Below are 22,649 nucleotides of genomic sequence, written 5' to 3' on the forward strand. Positions count from 1 at the left end.
GAGGTGGATGATCACAGAATAATTTCCATGGTGAAGAGAAACCCCTTCACAACAGCCAACCAAGTGAACAACACTCTCCAGGAGGTAGGCGTATCAATATCCAAATCTACCATAAAGAGAAGACTGCATGAAAGTAAATACAGAGGGTTCACTGCACGGTGAAAGCTACCTATAAGCCTCAAGAATAAAAAGGCTAGATTGGACTTTGCTAAAAAACATCTAAAAAAGCCAGCACAGTTCTGGAAGAACATTCTTTGGACAGATGAAACCAAGATCAACCTCTACCAGAATGATAGAAAGCAAAAAGTATGGCAAAGGCATGGTACAGCTCATGATCCAAAGCATACCACATCATCTGTAAAACACGGCAGAGGCAGTGTGATGGCTTGGGCATGCATGGCTGCCAGTGGCACTGGGTCACTAGTGTTTACTGATGATGTGACACAGGACAGAAGCAGCTGGATGAATTCTGAGGTATTCAGAGACATACTGTGTGCTCAAATCCAGCCAAATGCAGCCAAACTGATTGATCGGCATTTCATAATACAGATGGACAATGACCCAAAACATAAAGCCAAAGGAACTCAGGAGTTTATAAAAGCAAAGAAGTGGAATATTCTTGAATGGCCAAGTCAGTCACCTGATCTCAACCCAATTGAGCATGCATTTCACTTGTTAAAAACTAAACTTCAGACAGAAAGGCCCACAAACAAACAGCAACTGAAAACCGCTGCAGTAAAGGCCTGGCAGAGCATTAAAAAGGAGGAAACGCAGCGTCTGGTGATGTCCATGAGTTCAAGACTTCAGGCAGTCATTGTCAACAAAGGGTTTTCAACCAAGTATTAGAAATGAACATTTTATTTACAATTATTTAATTTGTCCAATTACTTTTGAGCCCCTGAAATGAAGGGATTGTGTTTAAAAAAATGCTTTAGTTCCTCACATTTTTATGCAATCATTTTGTTCAACCCACTGAATTAAAGCTGAAAGTCTGAACTTCAACTGCATCTGAATTGTTTTGTTCAAAATTCATTGTGGTAATGTACAGAACCAAAATTAGAAAAATGTTGTCTCTGTCCAAATATTTATGGACCTAAGTGTGTGTGTGTGTGTGTGTATATATATATATATATATATATATATATATATATATATATATATATATATATATATATATATATATGGGTGTGTCTCAGAAACTGGGTACTGTGGGGGCACCCCACTAAATATACTCACAGTCAATAAACTATACCATTTTGAATGGTGATGTTGGTTTTAATTTGAAATAAAATGATGAAAGAAATAATACAGATAAAACTAAATCTTTGATGTGAATACTCCATTCAGAATTTGGCAAAAATTCTGCAAATTTGTGGAAAAATGGCGGCTTGATCTGGGACATGATAAATGGTTGACTGCATCGCATTCCCTTAAAAAGGTTGTAGTCCACTGAAAAGTCTACAGTTATCACTAATTGTATTTTAAGTTGTAACTTTATACACCTAAGGATTGGTGCGCTCACAGAATAATCATAACTGTAATAAAACATCATGCAAAATATTTGATCACCATCATAACTCCATTTTCCGCATACCCAAAACCAATACGATCATGTGTTTTGATCTAAACGGAAAGCCTCAGGGTCGAGGTCACTATCTCACCAAAAGTAGTAACTTAAAATCACTACGCCATATAAAAATTTAGTTATAAATCTGCGATTTTGTTTTTTAAAACGAAAGCTGAAAGTTAGGTATAGAATATGTTTCTTACAGAATATGTTACAATGGTAGCTGGTCTTGTATGAATTTCTGAGCTATAAAATGAGCTGTGGTCTATTTTTTACCGTAGCGTGTTATTTGTGTGCGGGGAAGAACACACATTAACAATTTGCATGTGTAGAATGGAATTTTCCACTCCAACAGTTAGAAGTTGATCGTGCTTCCATTTGCGGTCTATCTGTTACGCGGGTGATCTGTTCGGACGTTATCACTGAAAACGTGAGTTTTGACAGTTTTATTTTGTTTTAGTCTTGCAGTATAAGGCAATAGAATGTTTCTTTTTCATCTTACTTTCATATTTCATAGTGTTTGTGTATTTTTGGCCAATATTTTGCAACCATGGTCAATTTAGATCAAACTTTTGATAGAATCTACGGCCAGTCATTTTGCCCCGCCCCTGCCTCATGCTCCATCCGGTACGATAGTGATGTCCCGTTGCTTGCACGCTGCAGCAGAGACCCACGTGACCTTCAGCCGGTACAGTCGCTGTTCTTTTACCACCGCCGTTATTCTCATCTTTCCGGTGTGTTCTTGATTTTTCCATTGTGTCCTATTGTCCTATTTTGCCATATCAAATACCCAAAATGTATCATATTTAAGTGAATAATCAATTCAGTCATCATAACTTGGCATTTTTAACCCAAGCAATCAAAAAGAGGAAATTTATTCAATATTTTCACTCATCTGTGTAGGAGGGGCTTTAATTCTTCATGATGTAGTTATTTTATATGTAAATCAATTTTACAAAAGCATTTGAGTTGCATTAAAAAAAAAATTTCCACAGTGGAGGCCAGATAAAGCAAGATTCTATCTTTATTCTTATTAAACATGACACAAGAAACATTGAGTGTTAGGTAAATGAAAAAAAAATAGTAAAATTATATGTGTGTGTGTGTGTGTGTGTGTGTGTGTGTGTGTGTGTGTGTGTGTGTGTTCCTGTTAAATACTACTGTGTCTCACTTAAAAAAAGAAAGAGAGAAAAGGTAGTGTCGGTTTGGTTTATATATCTTGCATGTATCCTATCGTATATCTTTCTTTTATTAATTAACCTAATACTACATGGTCCATGATACTAGTAAAAAAAAAACACACACACAGTCAGGTATTATGCTCCATCATGGGTATCAGAAGCTAGTGGTTTCTGCCAGCCTCTGACTGTGAGTTTGATTAACTTTAGTAGAAGAAGGTGAATAGTACAGCCATGAGACAAATAGACATTTCCAATGTGAAAATATCATTGTAATTAGCAACATAAACAACAATGACAAACGCCATCATTCAGAGCAGTGTAGAGCAGAGGTAGTGTCTGCTGTGCCCTCGGGCCAAAAGAGATGCTGATGGACCTATTCATCAACACCCACTCCTGAATGAGGAGGACAGAGAGACAGACATGTACAGAGACAGAGAGAGAGAGAGAGAGCAGCAGACACTACCACTGCACTCCTCTACCAGAGCAGCAAGAATTCAGAAAGAATTTCTTAGCCCTACAGTATTTATTTCTGAAGTGTACAAAAAGGTAGGAAAGTAAATAATAGGAAAACAACAACAAAGCCAGATCAGCTGAACTGAGTGACCCTAATTGCCCTATCCTCTATATAACTTTCATTAAAGTCCAAGATTAATTAACAGATGGGGGTAATTGGTTATTAACAAATGATAAGGCATCAGCATGGTAATCGATCTTGACATTTAATTTGCTGCCTGCTTCCCCTGCTATCAATTACCATGTTCATGGGAATAAGTGACAATGTTTACTCAGGTATGCAATGCAAAATGGGCATTTTTCACAGCTCGAAAAAAAAATGCTGCTTTGGTGTTTCTACAGCGACACACACCATATGTTTAATATTAGATGTAATCTGTTCTAGTCAAGTGCTCCAAAAATGGGGAAAATTGGATTAAATTGGTTAATGGCATGTTTAAAACCTACCTAAAACGAATGTGAATGGAAGATATTATAGGCCAGGGCAAAAACTGTGCTTTTTTTTTAAATCCTTCTTTTTGCGTGTAAATGCAGGTTTTCTTTAAATGACACAAAACCACATGGCTCTGGTCAATGGAGCAGGGAACAACCACAGCAAAGATATAAGTTTACGCTATGTGGGGAAAGAGAGCGAGAATATTTACACGATGGGTGTCATATGACCACCAGTGAAAGTTTTAGTTTCTATTTGGCCATTTTTGAGATGTGCGGGAAGTAGTCCCTCAATTAGCTCAATCAGTATTACTATAAGGTGATGGTGGATTAATGATCATTTTCTTTTGCTCATTTAACAAAGCGATTTGGGAATATTGTGATTGAGTAACATAATGCCTAATAAATAAATTTGTTTTTTTCACAGTCCAAATCCTGCACTCTGATTGGTTGGCTAGCGGGTCCGTATCCTGATACGGACCCCAGTTACGGACCCTGGTTATGGACCTCTGGTGACTCGCTCGTTCACAACAACAAGAAACATAGTAGCATTTTTTGTCAACATTTATCAAAAATCTTATAAAATTGTAAAATTCTTATAAATTTTTGCCAGCATTTCTCAGGACAATAGCATTAATTTTACAGCATGGATAGCAATAACGACAGTGTTCACAGTGAAAGCGAGTTTTACTACCCTGAGAAAGAAGAAATAAAAAAAACATTTCAGGAGAAAGCTAAAAACCTGTAATTTGCTAACGCCGAGCAAAAACATGGTTGAATCCTGAATGACTCCTATTTGTATAAATAGGGGACTACATAGGCAGAATAGAGCATCTGTCACGTATACCAAAGGTGCAAAGTGAACACATCCAAACCTGAGTATCACTAAGTCAATACATAATATTACGTTAGGTAAAAACTTTAAACCAGTACAATCTCTTCTTCAAAGTTTCATGAAATGGCTTTATTTATGCAATATAAAGGTCATAATACTGTATAACTTTGGTCGAGCAAAAACACTGAGCAAAAACATGGCTGAATCCTGAATGACTCAATTTTGTATAAATAGGGGACTACATAGGCGGCAAAATGTAGTTTTTCCTGCCATGGAAGTGCACTTGTATACTGAGGAGGACGCAATTTGCATTACAGCAGTGAATGAGGATTCAAAATGGCGGCTCGGCTCGGTTTTCCCTTTCAGGCGCTCCTGTTTTCTGTTAGAATTTGGTAAAGAAAAAAATAAATATATTATTTACCAGCTTAAGGTCGGTCCATATGGTGAAATACCGTGACCTCGGCCTTGAATACTGACCTCGGTCCAGAGGGCCTCGGTCAGTACTTTCAAGACCTCGGTCACGGTATTTCACGATGCGGACATCCCAGCTTGTAAATAACACACATATATATATATATATATATATATATATATATATATATATATATATGTGAATGTTCAAAGTTAGAGGAAGGCCTAAATTCTCAAGAGGTAGGTTTGCGGTCAACCTTTCTCTACCTCTCCCACGGCTCTTTCCCTATTGATTATTGTCACTACTCTCCTCTATCAGAACTTCTCAATGTGTTCTTTGGCCTGTTTTCGAGATAAAAGCGGCTCGTTTCACAAACAGATCGGACAAGCTGCAAACTGCGAGTGCTATCTCCACACGTGCTTGGCGGCTAAACGATCCCACACACACAAAGGTGGACAAACAGAGAGGTGAAAGGTAAGGTCAGGACAGATAGTGCTGAGGCGTGGTGCAAAAGCTGAAAGGGACGTTAGCGCGAGGACAAACAAAAGTCAATGACGGGCTGTCAAGGTGGGATCAGGACACAAAGGAATTCAGGTTAGACTGCGAGGAACCTACCAGGCAGAATAGAGCATCTGTCACGTATACCAAAGGTGCAAAGTGAACACATCCAAACCTGAGTATCACTAAGTCAACAGCATAGCAAATACAAGCAAATGCCAAGCAAGAGCAGGGTTTTATTTTTTTTCGGTGGGATGAATAATGACGATATGGAATGGTACAAAAAAGCCATGAAGGCAAACAGAAAGTTTGCATTGCTGCAAAGTCATCAATAGGTCAAAGCTCTTTGAAGTCAAGAGGTAAAGAGATAGGTGACACAATAGAGAATGTGCCAGGGCATCAATCATAGAAGTTGAATCATGATTTTTAATGACAATCATTGAGAAAGGACTTAAAGTATACAATTTCACAGAATGTCACCAAAGGTGCTTTTCCTCATACAAAATCCCAACGCCCTACTCTTTTGTTGTTGTTGTTGTTGTTGTTGTTATGCAGAAGTGAAAAAAAATGCACTCGTACGCAAATTGTCCTGCCCAAAGAGTGCATGCAAATCCCCTGAGCTATAGGCAACCTGCTCCTTCTCATTTATTTGGTCAGAAAATGGCTCATAAGAAGCTCGGTGGACTCATTTGTTCATTAGTGCCATGGGCGTCTTTAAGTTTTGTACAATTCAAGTATTGTAATTAATCTCACTAAATATGCAGCGTTCAGGGATAGTTACAGCAAGGCAAAGAGTCATCACTGTTGTCAGAGAAAATTTCAATCAAAACTCCAACACGCCTCGGCACACTGTGAGGGCACGGCGTATGTACACAACATTAATCTAGCTATTGAAGAAATACCATCTCGGAGCTTTTGAGAGTCCCCCTCTGATTCACCCTGCTACATTGCCTCCTTTGTTTCTCTGCTGAATGTGAGTGGGATGGATAAAGGCGTCTCTATCTGACTGCCCTGGTGAACTGAGTTGAATAAAAAAGTATCAGTGGTATTACCACTCATATGCTTGTACAGTAAGAGTAAATTAGATTACCACTAAAAACGTGCCTAATGACAGCTCAGATGTTACAACTGGGTGGGCTGCTAAGTGAAAGTGTGCATTTGAAGACCGTTAAAGTCACTAGATTGTAAGGAATATTCACTAAATATGAAAGAAATTCTATTAGTAATGCACAAATAGTGTGAGGTACACACACACACACACACACACACACACACACACACACACACACACAAAAGCATGTATGGCTCATGTGTGTTTGTAAGATCTGGATTTAGGTACTGTATCTAAAATTAGAATTCCACTATGCAGCTAAAGCAAGGAGTCAGGAGGACTAGCAATTTAATTGCCAACAGTACCATCCATGTTAACCACTCTTGGTTTGGCTAAGCTCAAAACAAGTCTCAGTTGACAGATAGTGGCAATATGATGGATAAAATGCCTTATTTTGCTGCCAGTACTACCAGGACTTTTGGCACCGGTTGTCCAGTGACCAATGTTTCCAGTTGTTCAGTTTCTTGTACCTGCTCACCAATGGAAAATGTCAGCATTGTTTATTGCTGACGGGTTAAGCTCACCACATCACATGAGGTGCTATTACGTTGTGCAATTATATTTTTGGAAAACATGTTCCAACACAGTGTTTTTATGCCACAAACACTTCACAAATGAATAGAAATACTTGTATTTGTTTCGTGATCCCTATCCTAACCCTATTCAGTTGCCAACCCACTCACAAAATGACACTGTCTTGGGATAAATGGATAACAGACACACAGACAGAAACATAAATGTCCCCTCTGGATATATCTGACAGTATGTGACACTAGATGGACACACACAGTGACAGAAGTCCCCAATGGAGCAGGAATCAGATTTTTTTCAACTAGACTGTCCGTGTCAAGATTCCACAGTGCTCCCAAAACGTCTGTCAATACCATTACCAGGACCAATGAACCCTTCTTACAATAGCACACTGAACTATCAAGTTCATAAACTGACAAGGCCAGAGGCTACACACCTTCCTCCTGGGGCCCTTACAGGAGACTGAGAAACGGACCTGATTGAAACGGTGTGTGGCGGGGGCCAGTGTTATATTATGTTGTGATAAAGGGAAGCATAATGGCTTTTAAATAGACGGGCTGTATCTCTTGTCTGTGCGCGAGTGGAGTGCCTGAGGCCAAGAGTTGTGCAGATTGAGCTGTCCGTCTCGCTGAAATGAATCTGAGTTAACACCTCTTCAGTCAGGGACGGCACAGCCTGAGGGACTTACGGAGGAAGGCGTCCTCATCCACCTACAGCTGCCGTCGCTTTCATTAACCCACACCTCTGTGTGCTGCTGCGCGCACACACACACACACACACACACACACACACACACACACACACACACACGGGCGGCACGGTGGTGTAGTGGTTAGCACTGTCGCCTCACAGCAAGAAGGTTCTGGGTTTGAGCCCAGTGGCCGGCGAGGGCCTTTCTGTGTGGAGTTTGCATGTTCTCCCCGTGTCTGCGTGGGTTTCCTCCGGGTGCTCCGGTTTCCCCCACAGTCCAAAGACATGCAGTAGGTTAACGTGGGGCAGCCTTGGGCTGAAGTGCCCTTGAGCAAGGTACCTGACCCCTGACTGCTCCCCGGGTGCTGTAGTGTGGCTGCCCACTGCTCTGGGTGTGTGTGCGTGTGTTCACTGCTTCAGATGGGTTAAATGCAGAGGATGAATTTCGCTGTGCTTGAAGTGTGCATGTGACAAATAAAGGTTTCTTCTAACACACACACCTCCATGAACAGAAACTGTCTGAAGACTTTCAGACTTCAATATCAGAGTGTTTTTGTGTGTGTACTGGTCAGTGTGTTCTAAATTCTCATCTGATATCCGCGGGATGGTCTGGGAAACCTCTTGTGTGTCGCTGCAGCAAAATTCAGGAAAACCTGGGAAGTTTTTCTGCCAATAATATGATGACATTTCTACTTTAAAGGGGAACAGAGGGCAATAAATAGAGTAAATATAACAATAAAACACACATTAACGAACCTTATTCAAGACTTACAAAAGTTTTTTGTTCTAAGGTTGGAAAGTTATCGTGTTTTGAAAGTAGCTCGAGCAAACTATTTCCGCAGTTTGAACAGCCCGCCATGATATTAATTTTATCCAATCAGAATGCACGTTCATTTTCTCTGCGTAACACTCATGACGTATGTATGTGCCCAGTTGTGTTGGCTCATTGAGGTTGGGAATAGCACGTGTGAAATACCTGTTTCTGCCTCTTGCGACGATTTCGCAAGTCCACGGGTGGCGCCTATCTCATCTCATCTCATCTCATTATCTCAAGCCGCTTTATCCTTCTACAGGGTCGCAGGCAAGCTGGAGCCTATCCCAGCTGACTACGGGCGAAAGGCGGGGTACACCCTGGACAAGTCGCCAGGTCATCACAGGGCTGACACATAGACACAGACAACCATTCACACTCACATTCACACCTACGGTCAATTTTAGAGTCACCAGTTAACCTAACCTGCATGTCTTTGGACTGTGGGGGAAACCGGAGCACCCGGAGGAAACCCACGCGGACACGGGGAGAACATGCAAACTCCACACAGAAGGGCCCTCGCCGGCCCCGGGGCTCGAACCCGGACCTTCTTGCTGTGAGGCGACAGCGCTAACCACTACACCACCGTGCCGCCCCGGCGCCTATCTCATTGCAGCAAATAAATTCTGCTGGACTCGTGAGCAACTCCACGTTACATTTTCCGCATGAGCACCACGCCGTGTCAGCTGCACACAGACGCTCTGCCCCACGCTCGCCATGCCCATGGTCAGCATCAGTCTCATCCTCGCCGTCATCCGAGCTTTCTTCTCTTATTTCATCACCGGAGTCGAGAGTACCTCTCCTAGGTTCAAACTGGTACCCTTCTAAGCCATAGCCTGCTTGCAGTGTGTCTTGCAGGATCTCTTCGTATGATTCGACAGAGCTGTCGCTTTCACTTGATGCGCCCGACGCCATGATTACATGCTTATCTCCTCTATTTCGGAGAGTTCCGCTAGTGCAGTGGGTAGCGCTGACATCACGGTCTTTTAAAAATGGCGACTCTTGTGCGGTTTAGCGTATAAAGTATTATATTTACAATTACCAAGATATTTCGTTGTTTTCTAGTATATAAATTTGATAGAATACTTAAGAATACGTTACTTTGTCACATCAGCAACTGTATATATTATATTTGGTACCCCTTTAAGAAAACGTAAATATATTCACCAAAATGACAAATCCAACATTTTATTTAGATTACTTTCTAACCTTACCTTAGCTGTCTAATTGCAAAGCTCATGTCACACTGCCATCACATTGTTGGATAGTTATAGTATGTCTATAATATAGTGAAATGGATAGAAGTTTCATAAATTCAGATTGTAATCAAATGCAGGCTGTCAAAATGTCTGTAATGCTCTTGCACCGTCATGTCATCATCAAACCAGAAAAGAGCACTTATATACGTTGCACAGATGACGGAAGACAACAGAACTGAAGTGACTGAATTAATCCGAGATTATTTCCTCGCCCATGTAGGAAGTACATTCACCTCAGATGATGAAACAGAGACTGATTTGGATGAAGCTGATAATCAAAGTGAGAATTCATTTTTCACATTGAAGGTTTGCAAGTGATTTTTTTTCTCCATATTACCGTATGTATTCTCCTTTTTCATTTAAAAAAAAATCACATCAGATTTTAAAATGCTGTAATTTTACCTCTGGTTGAGATGCATGCAAAAGAGAAAATATATTTCAGTTCAGGAAAACATGTAGCTCATTGATTCATTCAGTCATCTTTAGTGCCCACTTTATACTGCTTAAGGTCTCAGTAACCCTATTCTGAGAACACTGGGGCGTGAGGCGGGAATACACCCTGGATATGATGCCAGTCCAGCCAGGGCAAAAGCTGTAGTTTTCAGAACTATAAATAGTAGAAAATGTCCAAATTTGACCATGACCATGTTTTCCCAGGCCACCACACAAATGTAGCTGAGCCACATTTACAAACCACATCAGCAAGTCAGAAAATGCTGAAATCTAGAGATTATGCCCATCCGAGTCTAAATTCTGTTCTTCCCATGCAACTTGTGAGTTTTCAGGGTGTACAATCCAAAACCAACTCTCCTAACTATGCGATTATCTGGTTGTGTTTGGCTCACTGTGACTGCTGTAATCCAGTTCTATTAACACCTCTGACCCAGTGCTGTTAGACCTACTCCTCTCTCCACACTGTCTATTTATCTAAGAGCGCTGACGTAGTCTAGTCCACCTCCTCTGGGAGTCCTACGATGGCTATCCATGCCTGACTGTTATGACTATCCCCAATAAGAGCACAGGCCCCACTTGCCATGCCGAGCAATAGAGGCAGGCAGGGTTTTCTTTCATTCTGCCAATTTTCCGATGTGTGAGCCTTTCTTTTCACTTTATTTTTCATTCCTTTCTTTTTGGCAAAATGCCCTAAAATTCAACGCCTGTTGTAGCTATTGTAGAGACGAAGCTTTTATTGAAAGCTACCACACAGCTCTAATAAATTCTCAGAACAAAGAAAAAAATTTAAATAATAAGTTAAAACCAAAAAACGAATCATAAAATGAGGCGACGGGATTTTACACACTGTCCTCACCCAATTTCCGGCAGCTGCCGGCAAGTATCACTTTTATAGATGGTTTGCCACAGATGGGCCAACAGATGTCTCTCTGGTCTTTAGCAAGTGTGTGAGAGCAGTGTGTGTGTGTGTGTAGCTGTGTGTGCGTATGTGTGCAGAATCTCATCGATGTGCTCCTTGTCAATCGTTACGTTGTCGAGTGGAGCCTTGAGAGTGCTCCTTATAAAAAGTAAAGCGAAAGTACTTGAGCACATAAATTGGGGCTGAAATCTGAGCATTGTGTCAGGCAGACACACAGACAGGCTTTTTCCTGGGGCCGGATCCTGATGAGCACCATTAGCGGCGAATCCAAGCCAATGCGGCCTAAGAGGGAGAGTGTAGCTTTTGGAGTCAAGCCCTGGGCGCGTCAAGAGTCTAGTCAAAATGCAAAACCGTTCAGGGCAAAAAAAATAATAAAATACTTGTAGCATGTGCTTACTAAATGTCAGTTGTGTCTCAGCAGATAACTAAAGTACAGAGAAACAGGAGGAAAGGAGTCAAGTATGTTTGTAATAATCTAAAAGGGACAGACAAATTGGTGAAAGAAACAAAGTCTGAGTGAAAAGCGTCACATCATCATGAAGTTTGAGTCTCAAAGACGCCGCAGCCAGAGAACATGCTCCTTGAGTGGGAGGGATGGTGTTTCTCTTCTTTCAGTCAGAGCAACATGAACCAATCGTGGGTGTCTGTGAGCTCATGTATGCAGAAGAGGGCAGTTAGCACTTTCCTCTGAGGCCAAGTTTACATTAGACCGTATCTGTCTCGTTTTCTTCGCGGATGCACTGTCCGTTTACATTAAAACGCCTGGAAACGCCGGGAAACGGGAATCCGCCAGGGTCCACGTATTCAATCCAGATCGTGTCTGGTCCGGTGCTGTGTAAACATTGAGAATACGCGGATACGCTGTGCTGAGCTCTAGCTGGCATCGTCATTGGACAACGTCACTGTGACATCCACCTTCCTGATTCGCTGGCGTTGGTCATGTGACGCGACTGCTGAAGAACGGCGCGGACTTCCGCCTTGTATCATCTTTCATTAAAGAGTATAAAAGTATGAAAATACTGCAAATACTGATGCAAATACTGCCCATTGTGTAGTTATGATTGTCTTTAGGCTTGCCATCCTTCCACTTGCAAGTGGTAAGTGACGTGCATGCCCGACATGCACTGAGATCACACACACAGCGGCTCAGTCCCAAATCACTGCTCGTACACTCCACTCGCACGCTCTGTGAGCTGCGCAGGGCCGGAGTGCGCACCCTCCAGAGGGCACTCGCTGTTCAGGGCGGAGTGATTTGGAGCACAGGATGCCTGCGGAGCCGAGCGTATCCGTGTATTGGCGTTGCTGTGTGCACGCAAATCATTTTAAAAACGTTAATCTGATGATCCGCTGATACGGTCTAATGTAAACCCCACCTCAGAGAAAGTACAGTGCCCTCCACAATTATTGGCACCCCTTGTAAAGAATAGTAAAAAGGATTAGAAAAAAAATGACCTTCTGTTGAAGTAGCTTCATCTCAGAAGAAAAAAAAAACAACCTTTAATTGAAATAAATTTATTCAGACAAAAACAAATCCCTCATCAAGAAATAATTATTTTCAACAAAAATACATGCACTACTGTTATTGGTACCCCTGGAAATTATAGTGAACACAATGTAACTGAAGCATGTTTCCCATTTAAATTGTACATTTTGGAGTTGACTGGCGTGTGTAGGAACTTTCAAGCTGTAATCCATGACTTCCCTGATTAACTTGGGTACAAATATGAGGTGGCACAGAGGCCAAATTCCCTTAGCCATCCATCAAAATGGGAAATACAACAGACACACAAACCAAATGAGGGAGAAGTGTGTTGACCATCACAGGTCAGGAAATGGTTCTAAAAATAGCTACTCTCCTGAAAATGCCCATTTCTACTGTTAGGATAATAATTTAAAAAAGTGTGCATCAACTGGAACTGTTACGAGTTTGCCTGGAAGAGAACCCAAGTTTATTTTGCTCCCACATACAATGAGGCGGATGGTGAGAGAGGGAAAAATATCCTCAAGGATCACTGTTGGTGAATTCCAAAAAAAAGTAAGATATTAGGGTTTCCAAGTCTCCAAATCCACAATCAGATGCCACCTCCATGCCAACAGACTATTTGGAAGGTATGCCAGAAAAAAAAAAAAACTTTTTCTGTCAGTTAATCACAAACATAAACACCTGGAGTTTGCAAAACGCAACTACACCTTTGACTGAAGCTGTGTTCTCTGGTCTGATGTAAAAAAAATTTAACTTTTTGGCAATAAAACACTCAAGGTGGGACTGATGTAAAAATAATGATGTCTATAATGAAAATAACCCGATTCCAACTGTAAAATATGGTGGAGGTTCCGTGATGTTTTGGGGCTGTTTTTTCTCCAAAGTCCTTGGAAACCTTGCTAGGGTACATGGCATCATGGACTCCATGAAATACCAGGACATTTTACATCAAAATCTAGCTGCCTCTGCCAGGAAACTCAAACTGGGTCGTTATTGGATCTTCCAGCAGGATAACGATCTGAAGCACATGTCCAAATCAACATAAAAATGGTTCATTAAGCACAGAACCAAGCTTCTGCCCTGGCCATCTCAGTTCCCTGACCTGAACCCCGTTGAAAACCTGTGGGGTGAGCTGAAGAGGAGAGAGCACAAGAGAAGGCTGAGGACCCTGGATGATCCGGCGAGAGCTGTGTAAAGAGGAACGGTCTTAGATGCCCTGATCTGTATCTCCAACCTTACAAAATGTTATAGGAGAAGACTCGGTGCTGTTTTACTGGCAAAGGGAGGCTATACAAAGTATTAAATGCAGGGTTGCCAATAATTGTGGTACATGATTTTGTTGAAAATAATTATTTCTTCATGAGGGATTTGTTTTTCGATGAATAAATTTATTTCAATTAAAGGTTGGATTTTTCTCTTTTTTTTCCAATGTGAGATGAAGCTACTTCACCAAAAGTTCTAACCCTTTTTACCAGTCTTTACATGGGGTTCCAATAATTGTGGAGGGCACTGTATGTGCTAGCCTTCAACCTGGCTGTTGTGCAATACATAACTAGCTAATGACTAAATGAGAATGACTAAAAATAATGAAAAAAAGGTTTAGGGTAAAATTAAACAAAAGAAAATGGAAAAAAGAACCAGAGAGAGTTACAGAAGAGTCTTGGTAATGCGGGAGCAGGAAAACATTACTGAGGGCACTAACAATCTTGGTGAAGCAACGTCAATATCCCCTGATGTCATGCTGAAAATGAAAACGAATAGTTCAATACAGCTCCATGCAAATGCTACGCTTCTTCCATTGCCCCATATCATGTGGCGTGACCAAATGAGTGCATTCGAATGGATATAAGGGGCGGGGGGAAAAGCTGATCCCTTCTGTAATCAGGATTTTGCAAACCAACATCACATGACATTGTGGAAGACGTTGAGAAGGCAAAGAAAAGAAGGGTATTCAAGAGCACAATGATGACATCAGATCCTTGTAGAATATGCACACAGAATAAGCATGTTTGCTGCATAGTTCTTTCTTTCCCACAGACTAGACCTAATCACACCAGGACAAGATTCACTTACCTTAGCCGCAAGTCCTCTAGTGGGCCTCCTATGTACAGTATCTTATTGCTTGCATCTCAATAATCACATTTCATAGTCATTCAACAGCTTTAATGGTGCCCGGTCATTTTCTACATGTATTATTTGTATTGTTTGTACCTACCTCCCATCCATAAGTGGTCTCTTTGACGGTGGCGCTGTGCAGCCCGTGGAACGGTCCAAAGCGTTCGCCCATCCCAATTCTGGTTTTGGCCCAGATGCCGAGGCCAGCACCTGGCACGGAGGACTCGCGCAGCTCCAGGTTGGCGGGGATGGGAATGTCGTCAGGAATGTAGACAGGCACCTCGTAGGGTGAGCCTTCTTTTGGGGTGAAGTCCTCGTTGTTGGGCTGGGGCGAGGCAGGGTTCATGGCGATCGGAGACATGACGCTGTCCTCCGTCTCCTCCTCTGCACTCTCACCCGCTGCAGGGTTCAGCTCTGTGTCATACATGCTGTCTACTGCCTCACTATCATCTGAAACAATATAACCAAGGACAATTAGTCCCATGCACATCAACATTAGTATTCCACTCTATATTTCAGGCTGTTACAGCATTCTTGCTGTTTTTAAGCATAGGATTACTGCAACAAAAAGTAAAAATAAATAAACAAGCATTAATCCCATTATATAACCTCTACACAGATCCACTGCGCCAAATACCAGTAACTATACATGCTCGACACCATTCCTTCACACTAGTCATTAGAGCGATGTGTGTAGTTATCATCTCTTGACCAGCCTTCTTCAAACCCCTGAAGATGGAAAACTGAAGGCTTTTGAAATGGCTCTCAGCTCCATTCCAGGCTGCTTCTGGCATTTATTCCACTCAATCACAGCCACTACCATTTCCTGTCTGATCGTCTTACAGATAATAAGACCAAATGACCGTGTGGTCTGACGCCATGGCCAGTCATCTTCAACCACTCAGATAGTCACCTATGTTTATTGTCATTCTGGGTCTGACAGAGTAATTGTGGTATTTAGCCGTCGTGGTTATGGAGGTAAAAGCTGATCATTAAGGCCAGGAGCCATGAAGTTGCTCAAGATACCCGCGAGATTTGTTCAAGGCACATTCTCCTACTATATAAGAGAACTTTTTTTGAGAAAGAAACCTAAAACAACTCTGCAATTTATTAATTTAGTTGAAATGTCAAATATAAAGACAGCAGCCACCTCCACAACTCACCCATCTTATATGTTATGGCTGCAGCTGTATTACTTTCACTGGAGATGGGTTTTCACTGGAGATGAGGATTACAAATGCAACAGCCACTTTCACTTGTGTCCATGACAACAGTCATGCCAGTGCACACGTATTGACTCAGTGTAATTTGTAGAAGCACCAGTGCAGTTTGCTATCTAAACACAGGACCGGCAATCAGAGCTAACTAGGCCGCAATTACACCAGGAGTGCTTCCAATCAGCCACGACTCAGCCCCCTTGTGAGTGCTGCCAAGAACACAACTTTAGTGCGCTGAACTCTTTCCTTTCAAATTGAAATGCTATTTACTCATAAGCAACATAAACCAAGCTGTGAAATATATATATATATATATATAAAATGCAATCATTCTGGAACAAGGCTAAGTTTGAACCAGTTTGAAAGCTTTTCCGGGCAATTTCACATGCAGACAAACACAGCTGCAAACATCAGGAAAACAGCAGGATGCATGTATAATGCAGTGAGAAAGAATTAATTTGTTGATTTATTTTTTCCATGGCCAGGTGATAACGCTAAATATCCAAAGATACTGCTCTAAATAGTTTTAACACTCCTTGTAGATTTTCACTTATAAAAATATGTAACAGTTAAGGAATTAACGGACACTAAACTATAAAATGTATCATGTGAATACTGGTGACGAGGCCTCCCAAACACAAGGATCCTGAGAGATCCAGGAAACTTATCTTATAAAACCCCAGCCATAAAAAAAAAAAAAAAAAATGCAAGAGCTTTAAAAAGAGATTTTGCGTCATCTTGTGATTCCAAGGGAAAAGAAACGTTTTACCAATTTCTTTAATGATCAGACTTCACTGGAGTCTCAGACCAGTCAGGCAATTAACTGAAGAACATGTGGCCTAGTAGTAGCTTCTCCTTTTCACAGATCAATTAAATATTTTACAACCATAGCCTATCTGGTGCTGTTTGCAAATCAAAAGTGTTTTCAAGCCCATTAAATCTTTTTTTTTCTCTCTCTCTCTCTCTTTCCCTTCCCTTTCTTTGGCATCTGACCCATCAAGTACAATTTTCAACAAGCAAAGACAGGGTTGGAAAATCTATTAAATACTCCAGTTAAAGAGGCCTGCAAAAATACGCACTAAAAGTCAGCGATGTAAAATTGCGTATGTATTCGGCAGGCCAAAGTGTAATGCACAAGCAACCACCAGCGCTGTGAGACTAAAAAACCCAATGCGATTTACAAGCTCGTGTGCCTGAGCATTAAGGACATGTTTCTGAGATCTGCCTATTCATATGAGTTCACGCCACAAGAAGGAGAAGAGTCATGAACATGGAATGAAAATTCATCCATTCTGCTGTGTTTTCACTGTATCTCTATGACAGTAAGAACTCAAATGTACTCTAGGAGTGTCAGTGATGGAACACAAAGCTGACGTTTTGAACTGAGTTGCTTTGGCACGAGTTTATGCAGAATGACGATGTTAGCGCTGTCTCCTGGCGGTATTTGGATGGGAGAAGCAAGAGATAGATAGTGCCTTCCTCTGTGCCTTTCTATGTTTTCTCTCCTCTCATACTGAACTATTTATCCTGATTACACCAGGCCGCCATCATTAATTCGCACCTTGGGGGTCCTGCTCTCCTCCAAGCTCTGGTCACAATGAGGCGCTTGTTCGGTTTTGTTATTCCAATGGAAACTACCATGCGGCCCGGCGACGCCACATGAAGGCATCAGATTTATTTGATAAATTGTAAAAAGTGACGCTTTTAAACAGCGCCCTTTGTTGTTGTCAGGAGAGATACTGACACGCATGTACGCACATGTAAACACACACGCAGGGAGCTCCTTCGCTCTTCCTGAAGTTCTGGCCTTTAACAACTCTCTATGGGAAGAGTTCAGGCAGTGTGTCAAAGTAACAGATTTTCAAACAGATTCCATTACACACACTGGCATTTTCGGTGTCACGTTAATACTAGGGGAAAGGGAATTATAAGTACCAAGTGCATTAATTTGAACCGACAATAATTACTTTTTTTTTCCAAGTCCAAAATAATAAAAATGGCAAGAATAAGGCTTTCACATTTCAGTGTAAAGCATGCACCAGTTGTAGTTTCCTCTCCATCTGAACCCTGCACTTCTGGGTTTGTAGATACCCTGCGCTAAATGAGATGTGAACAAGCGATCCTGTGCTCGAAAAACAGCCTGATCTCAGGAGCGCTCACATTTCTCCACTCAGCACTGGAGAAGAAATGATCATAGCTAAGATGATAACACTTTTGCACACATGATTAGATTAGATTAGATTAGATTAGATTAGATTAGATTAGATTAGATTAGATTAGATTAGATTAGATTAGATTAGATTAGATTAAACTTTATTGATCCCTTTGGGCAGGTTCCCTCAGGGAAATTAAGATTCCAGCAGCATCATTACAGATAAACAGAGAAAATAAATAGAGAAAACTTCTAGATAAATTAAAATAAATTATTTACATATACAAATATAAAAAGAATAAGATATGGGGAAGGGGGGAATGAGGGGTAAAAAGGGGGGGGGGGGGCGCAGCAGGAGAGATATTGCACATTATATTGCACATTGTCCGGTATTGCTTATTGTTAGGCTAGGCTACTGCTCCTTCCCATCCTCTGTCCTCCTGTTACCCCTCCTCCCCCCACAGAGGAGTTGTACAGTCTAATGGCATGAGGGACAAAGGAGTTTTAATGTCAGGGATGCAATCAAATGTTGGACTTTATAGGCCGGGCATATACCGTATAATTCCTCTTCTTTCTGAAGGTGATGATCAACACCAAAACTTTTAGAATACAAAGTATATGCTGTACCAAAGAAAGGAAAATACAGCTCTGCCTCTGACGGTGGGGGGGCATAACATGTATTTCTGGTAGCAGCATTGACCAAAGTAATTCAAACGTGCCATGTGGTCCATCATTCTACTCGCACACTTAATAATCCAGAAATGTGGTCCCACTTACAGAATTACTGCCATCATTAGAGCCACAATAGGAACCTTTTTTTTTTCTACCTGTTCCACTTTAATCAGAGCTTTGATGATTTTATCTGGACTCAAAACTCTACTGCTTGTATTTTAATGTAGGAAGAAAAAAGGCATGTGCCAGTAAAGATCGAACACACACACACACATATGCATGAAGCAAGGAGGGATGAAATTGTGTGATCTTTTCCATGGCACAGTTATTTCGATTGACGCAAGAACGTGTTCGGAAAAGGGGGCGCAAGGGACAGTTCACTAGATTACCGAATATGCGTTCCAGAAACCTGTGCTGTTTCCCCTTGTAAAAACAGCAGGGATTGTTTCCAAGTAACACTTAAAGTAGCAATATTGCCTCTCCAGTGAGGTGAGAGCCATGGGGCAGATTGAAACCAGGGGAGTTCCCTCATGCTTGTGCATTCAAAATGCCCTCAGAGTTTCAGATGCTCTTTATGAAGGGGCTAATCTTAAAATCTGTGAGGCAAAATACAGTCCGCACACACACACACACACACACGTTCAGTCTGTCTGTGTATACAGTGTCCAAGCCAGTGCAAACTCGGAGTGTGTGCAGCCTCTCTCCACCTCATCGGCTGGAGGAAGACAAACTGGCTGAAGAAAGTGCTAAAGGAATTGACCTTGACCACTGTGGCTGTTTGAACAGTCGATACACAATAAGTGCTAAAGGACCGTAGCCGAGCTGTCGAGCCCATAGCGCACCACAGCCTGCCAGCACTGGAAAAGCTGTTCGAGTGTCATTTGAACTGAAAGTGAAAATTTCAGGACCCTGCTAATGCCCCAGAATAGATAATGTATTACTGCATACACTGTAAGAAGTGATTTTGGAGCGTGGTAAATATAATCTATGCAAACCAGATAAAATTTACTCGATTATTGCAGTCAGCCAAGGAATTATAAAGTAATGGGTAAATTATACATATGCTACCTATTCGTTAACAGTAACAACCGTTACATGGAAAAATACGGTAAAATCTACCCCAAAGCCGTGAGTCCTGTGCTCCAAATTGCGCATGCGTCAGACCGCGCGTTTGAGTGAGCGGGACAGGGAACTCTCGGACTGCCATCTTCCTCTCTCCGGCTGTTAGTTAGTGAGTTATAAAACAGGTTCATTACTTGAAATGTTGTGTGAAGCTGTTGTACTGCACTTTATTTTGTGGTTTTTGATCATTTGGTGCATCATTGCTGCATATAAACAAGGCGGTTCAGTTATTTGTTGTATAGATGCACCTGGACTGCAGATTTGGTCAGTCCAGAAACAACATTTGAAGCTGTTAGTTAGTGAGTTATAAAACAGGTTCATTACTTGAAATGTTGTGTGAAGCTGTTGTACTGCACTTTATTCTGTGGTTTGGGTTTTTTTTTTTTGATGATTTTATGGATTAAAAACATTGAGATGATGAACCATCTGAAAGTCTTTTTTTGGGGGGTACATCTTACCTTCTCCGAATAAGTAATGGTTACTAAGTCATATAGGGCGAGGTGGCCAAGTGGTTAGAGCGCTTGACCACTAAGCGAACGGTCCCCGGTTCGAGCCTCGCCTCGGACGGTGATCTGGGGCTCGCCTCCTGTCCACCCAGCAGTGAATGGGGACCTGGTGGAAACACTGGGGAACTTAAAGGCGTCGAGGAAAGGAATTAGCCACCCTATCTCACCATGCCGATGGCCTAGACAGAGTGTGCTCTCTAACAGGCACTCCCCAACATATGTACGAAAACATATATGGGACTCTTTGACTTTTGACTAAATCATATTAATTACCTTTGATTAGTAATTATCAGGTATTACCTACTAGCAAACAAGAGATAATTTTACCCAATTTCAATGAGAAAGTAGCTGTTGAATAGATACATAAATGTGAGGTAAATTTTACCCAATTTATTTAAGTATTTCATAGCTTTTTATTTCAGTTATTTTATACTCAATATATGGAATTAAATCTACCCCAAACAAGTCAATGCAAATTGCTACCTCAGATTTATTGGGTAAATTCTATAGGTTACTTTTTTCAGTGTACTGTTATAAAGTATACTGAATTGTATTAAGTAAGGAAAAAAACACTTCAGAGTGTGCCGTTATAGAAAAATAATCAACAAAAGGATCATGTGATGCAGCCTGAGTCACTGTTACCACCCCGAGGTTGATTCTTTTCCAATAAAAGCGAGTGTTTAATTCCTCCGATACCACAACAATTTGCCGTCGGTATTTTTCGTTATTAATAAACGACACCTTGAACATTTCATCTGGTTATAGTTACATTTATTATTCTGTGAAACTAGTTAGTTCCTGTTATAGCAGCTATAAACATGTAAGTCATCCCCTCATCTGCTGGAATTAATAGCAGAAAAAAAAAGAAGTAAAGAATGTAAAAGTATCTAATGTATTATTGCATATTGTAACACAATATCACGAGTTCTGTGAATAATTCTCGTTAATGATTAGGCTCCTTTTTGGTGCATTGCAATGAAAAAAGGAGAAAAACCCACCGAGCTGTAAGATAGCTCTATTCATGGCTCTGTGATCCATGGCAAGATTTGTAACACCTTTTGCATTTAATAGATGCATGTCATTAGAGGGCTTAAAGAGTCTCAACACAAAGCCTAATCAGTTTCCACAATCATATTAGGGTCTGCGTGAATGAGACGGCATGCATGCATGTGTGTGTGTGTGTGAGAGAGAGAGAGAGAGAGAGAGAGAGAGAGAGAGAGAGAGCATGTGCTGCTTCTGTCAGGCTCCTGATTGCCATTCTAGTCTGCGGCTCTCCCTGGGGAGTATCGCAAGACCTTGCACAGACATTTATTAACACGACAGATTAATAGCGCTTGGGAAAAGACATTTTCAGAAACATGATAAATATTAATAATAATCAATACTAACTTACATTTGCCAAATTGAGTTGCAAACATCACCCAGGGAAAGGAGGGCAGAGTAGAGAGAGAGAGAGAGAGAGAGAGAGAGAGAGAGAGAGAGAGAGAGAGAGAGACTGGCTTGCTAATAAATGCCAGAAGGCTTCAGCCTGGGTAATGACAGAACAGCATATGCTCCACACACTCTGAAAGTGCTGCTGCTCTTACTGGAGTGGAGCATGGCCTTGACTGGCATTGCTTGTAAATCTTTACTATTAATAAAATAATACCACAGATTCTTTCAGTCACAGGGGGGAAATGTTGCTTTGCATTATTTTATTTATGCGACCCATGAAAGATTAAAGCAGATATATAAAAGGGCTCACTGTTTAATCAAAAACAACTCTGGGTGTGTGTGTGGGGGGGGGGAGCTTTTTCATCACCATCCTGACCACCCCAGGAAGAAGTAAACCATATTTAATGTAAAATGCAACGTCTTAATAGACATGATGCACACAGAGCATTTTTAAGTGTGGCGTGTGCTTGTGCAAGCTGCCCCACTTTCAGCACGGTTTAGCTGTGTAAAGAAAACTCACTGAGGTGAGCAGTCCACTTCATCACTACTCCATTTTTTTTTTGGGGGGGGGGGGGGGGGGCTTCACCTCTTTTCCGCCTTCTCTCTCTCTCTCGTTTCCTCAGGCCTCTACCGTTCCTGTGTTTCAGTGGGCGCATTACCATTTTGCCCTTAGGCTAAGAGCGCAGCCTCACACAGCCGGACCAGTGACAGCTTATTCAGGAACAAATTCAACCTT

At 41.4% G+C, this 22,649-nt stretch overlaps 1 protein-coding gene across 8 annotated transcripts in view; it reads right to left on the reverse strand.

The window, feature by feature from the left end:
* prdm16 (PR domain containing 16) overlaps nt 1–22,649 on the reverse strand; it is a 225,842-nt gene that overhangs the window by 144,819 nt on the left and 58,374 nt on the right. For 7 of the 8 annotated variants that reach the window (XM_060931494.1, XM_060931486.1, XM_060931487.1 and 4 more), the window contains one exon: nt 14,911–15,260. The exons of the other annotated variant lie outside the window; for it this stretch is intronic. In XM_060931494.1, coding sequence (XP_060787477.1) covers nt 14,911–15,260 — 350 coding nt within the window. The remainder of the gene's footprint in view (nt 1–14,910; nt 15,261–22,649) is intronic. 8 annotated transcript variants of the gene reach the window in all.

This window comes from Neoarius graeffei, chromosome 10 (genome assembly GCF_027579695.1).
Source record: "Neoarius graeffei isolate fNeoGra1 chromosome 10, fNeoGra1.pri, whole genome shotgun sequence".
NCBI lineage: Eukaryota > Metazoa > Chordata > Actinopteri > Siluriformes > Ariidae > Neoarius > Neoarius graeffei.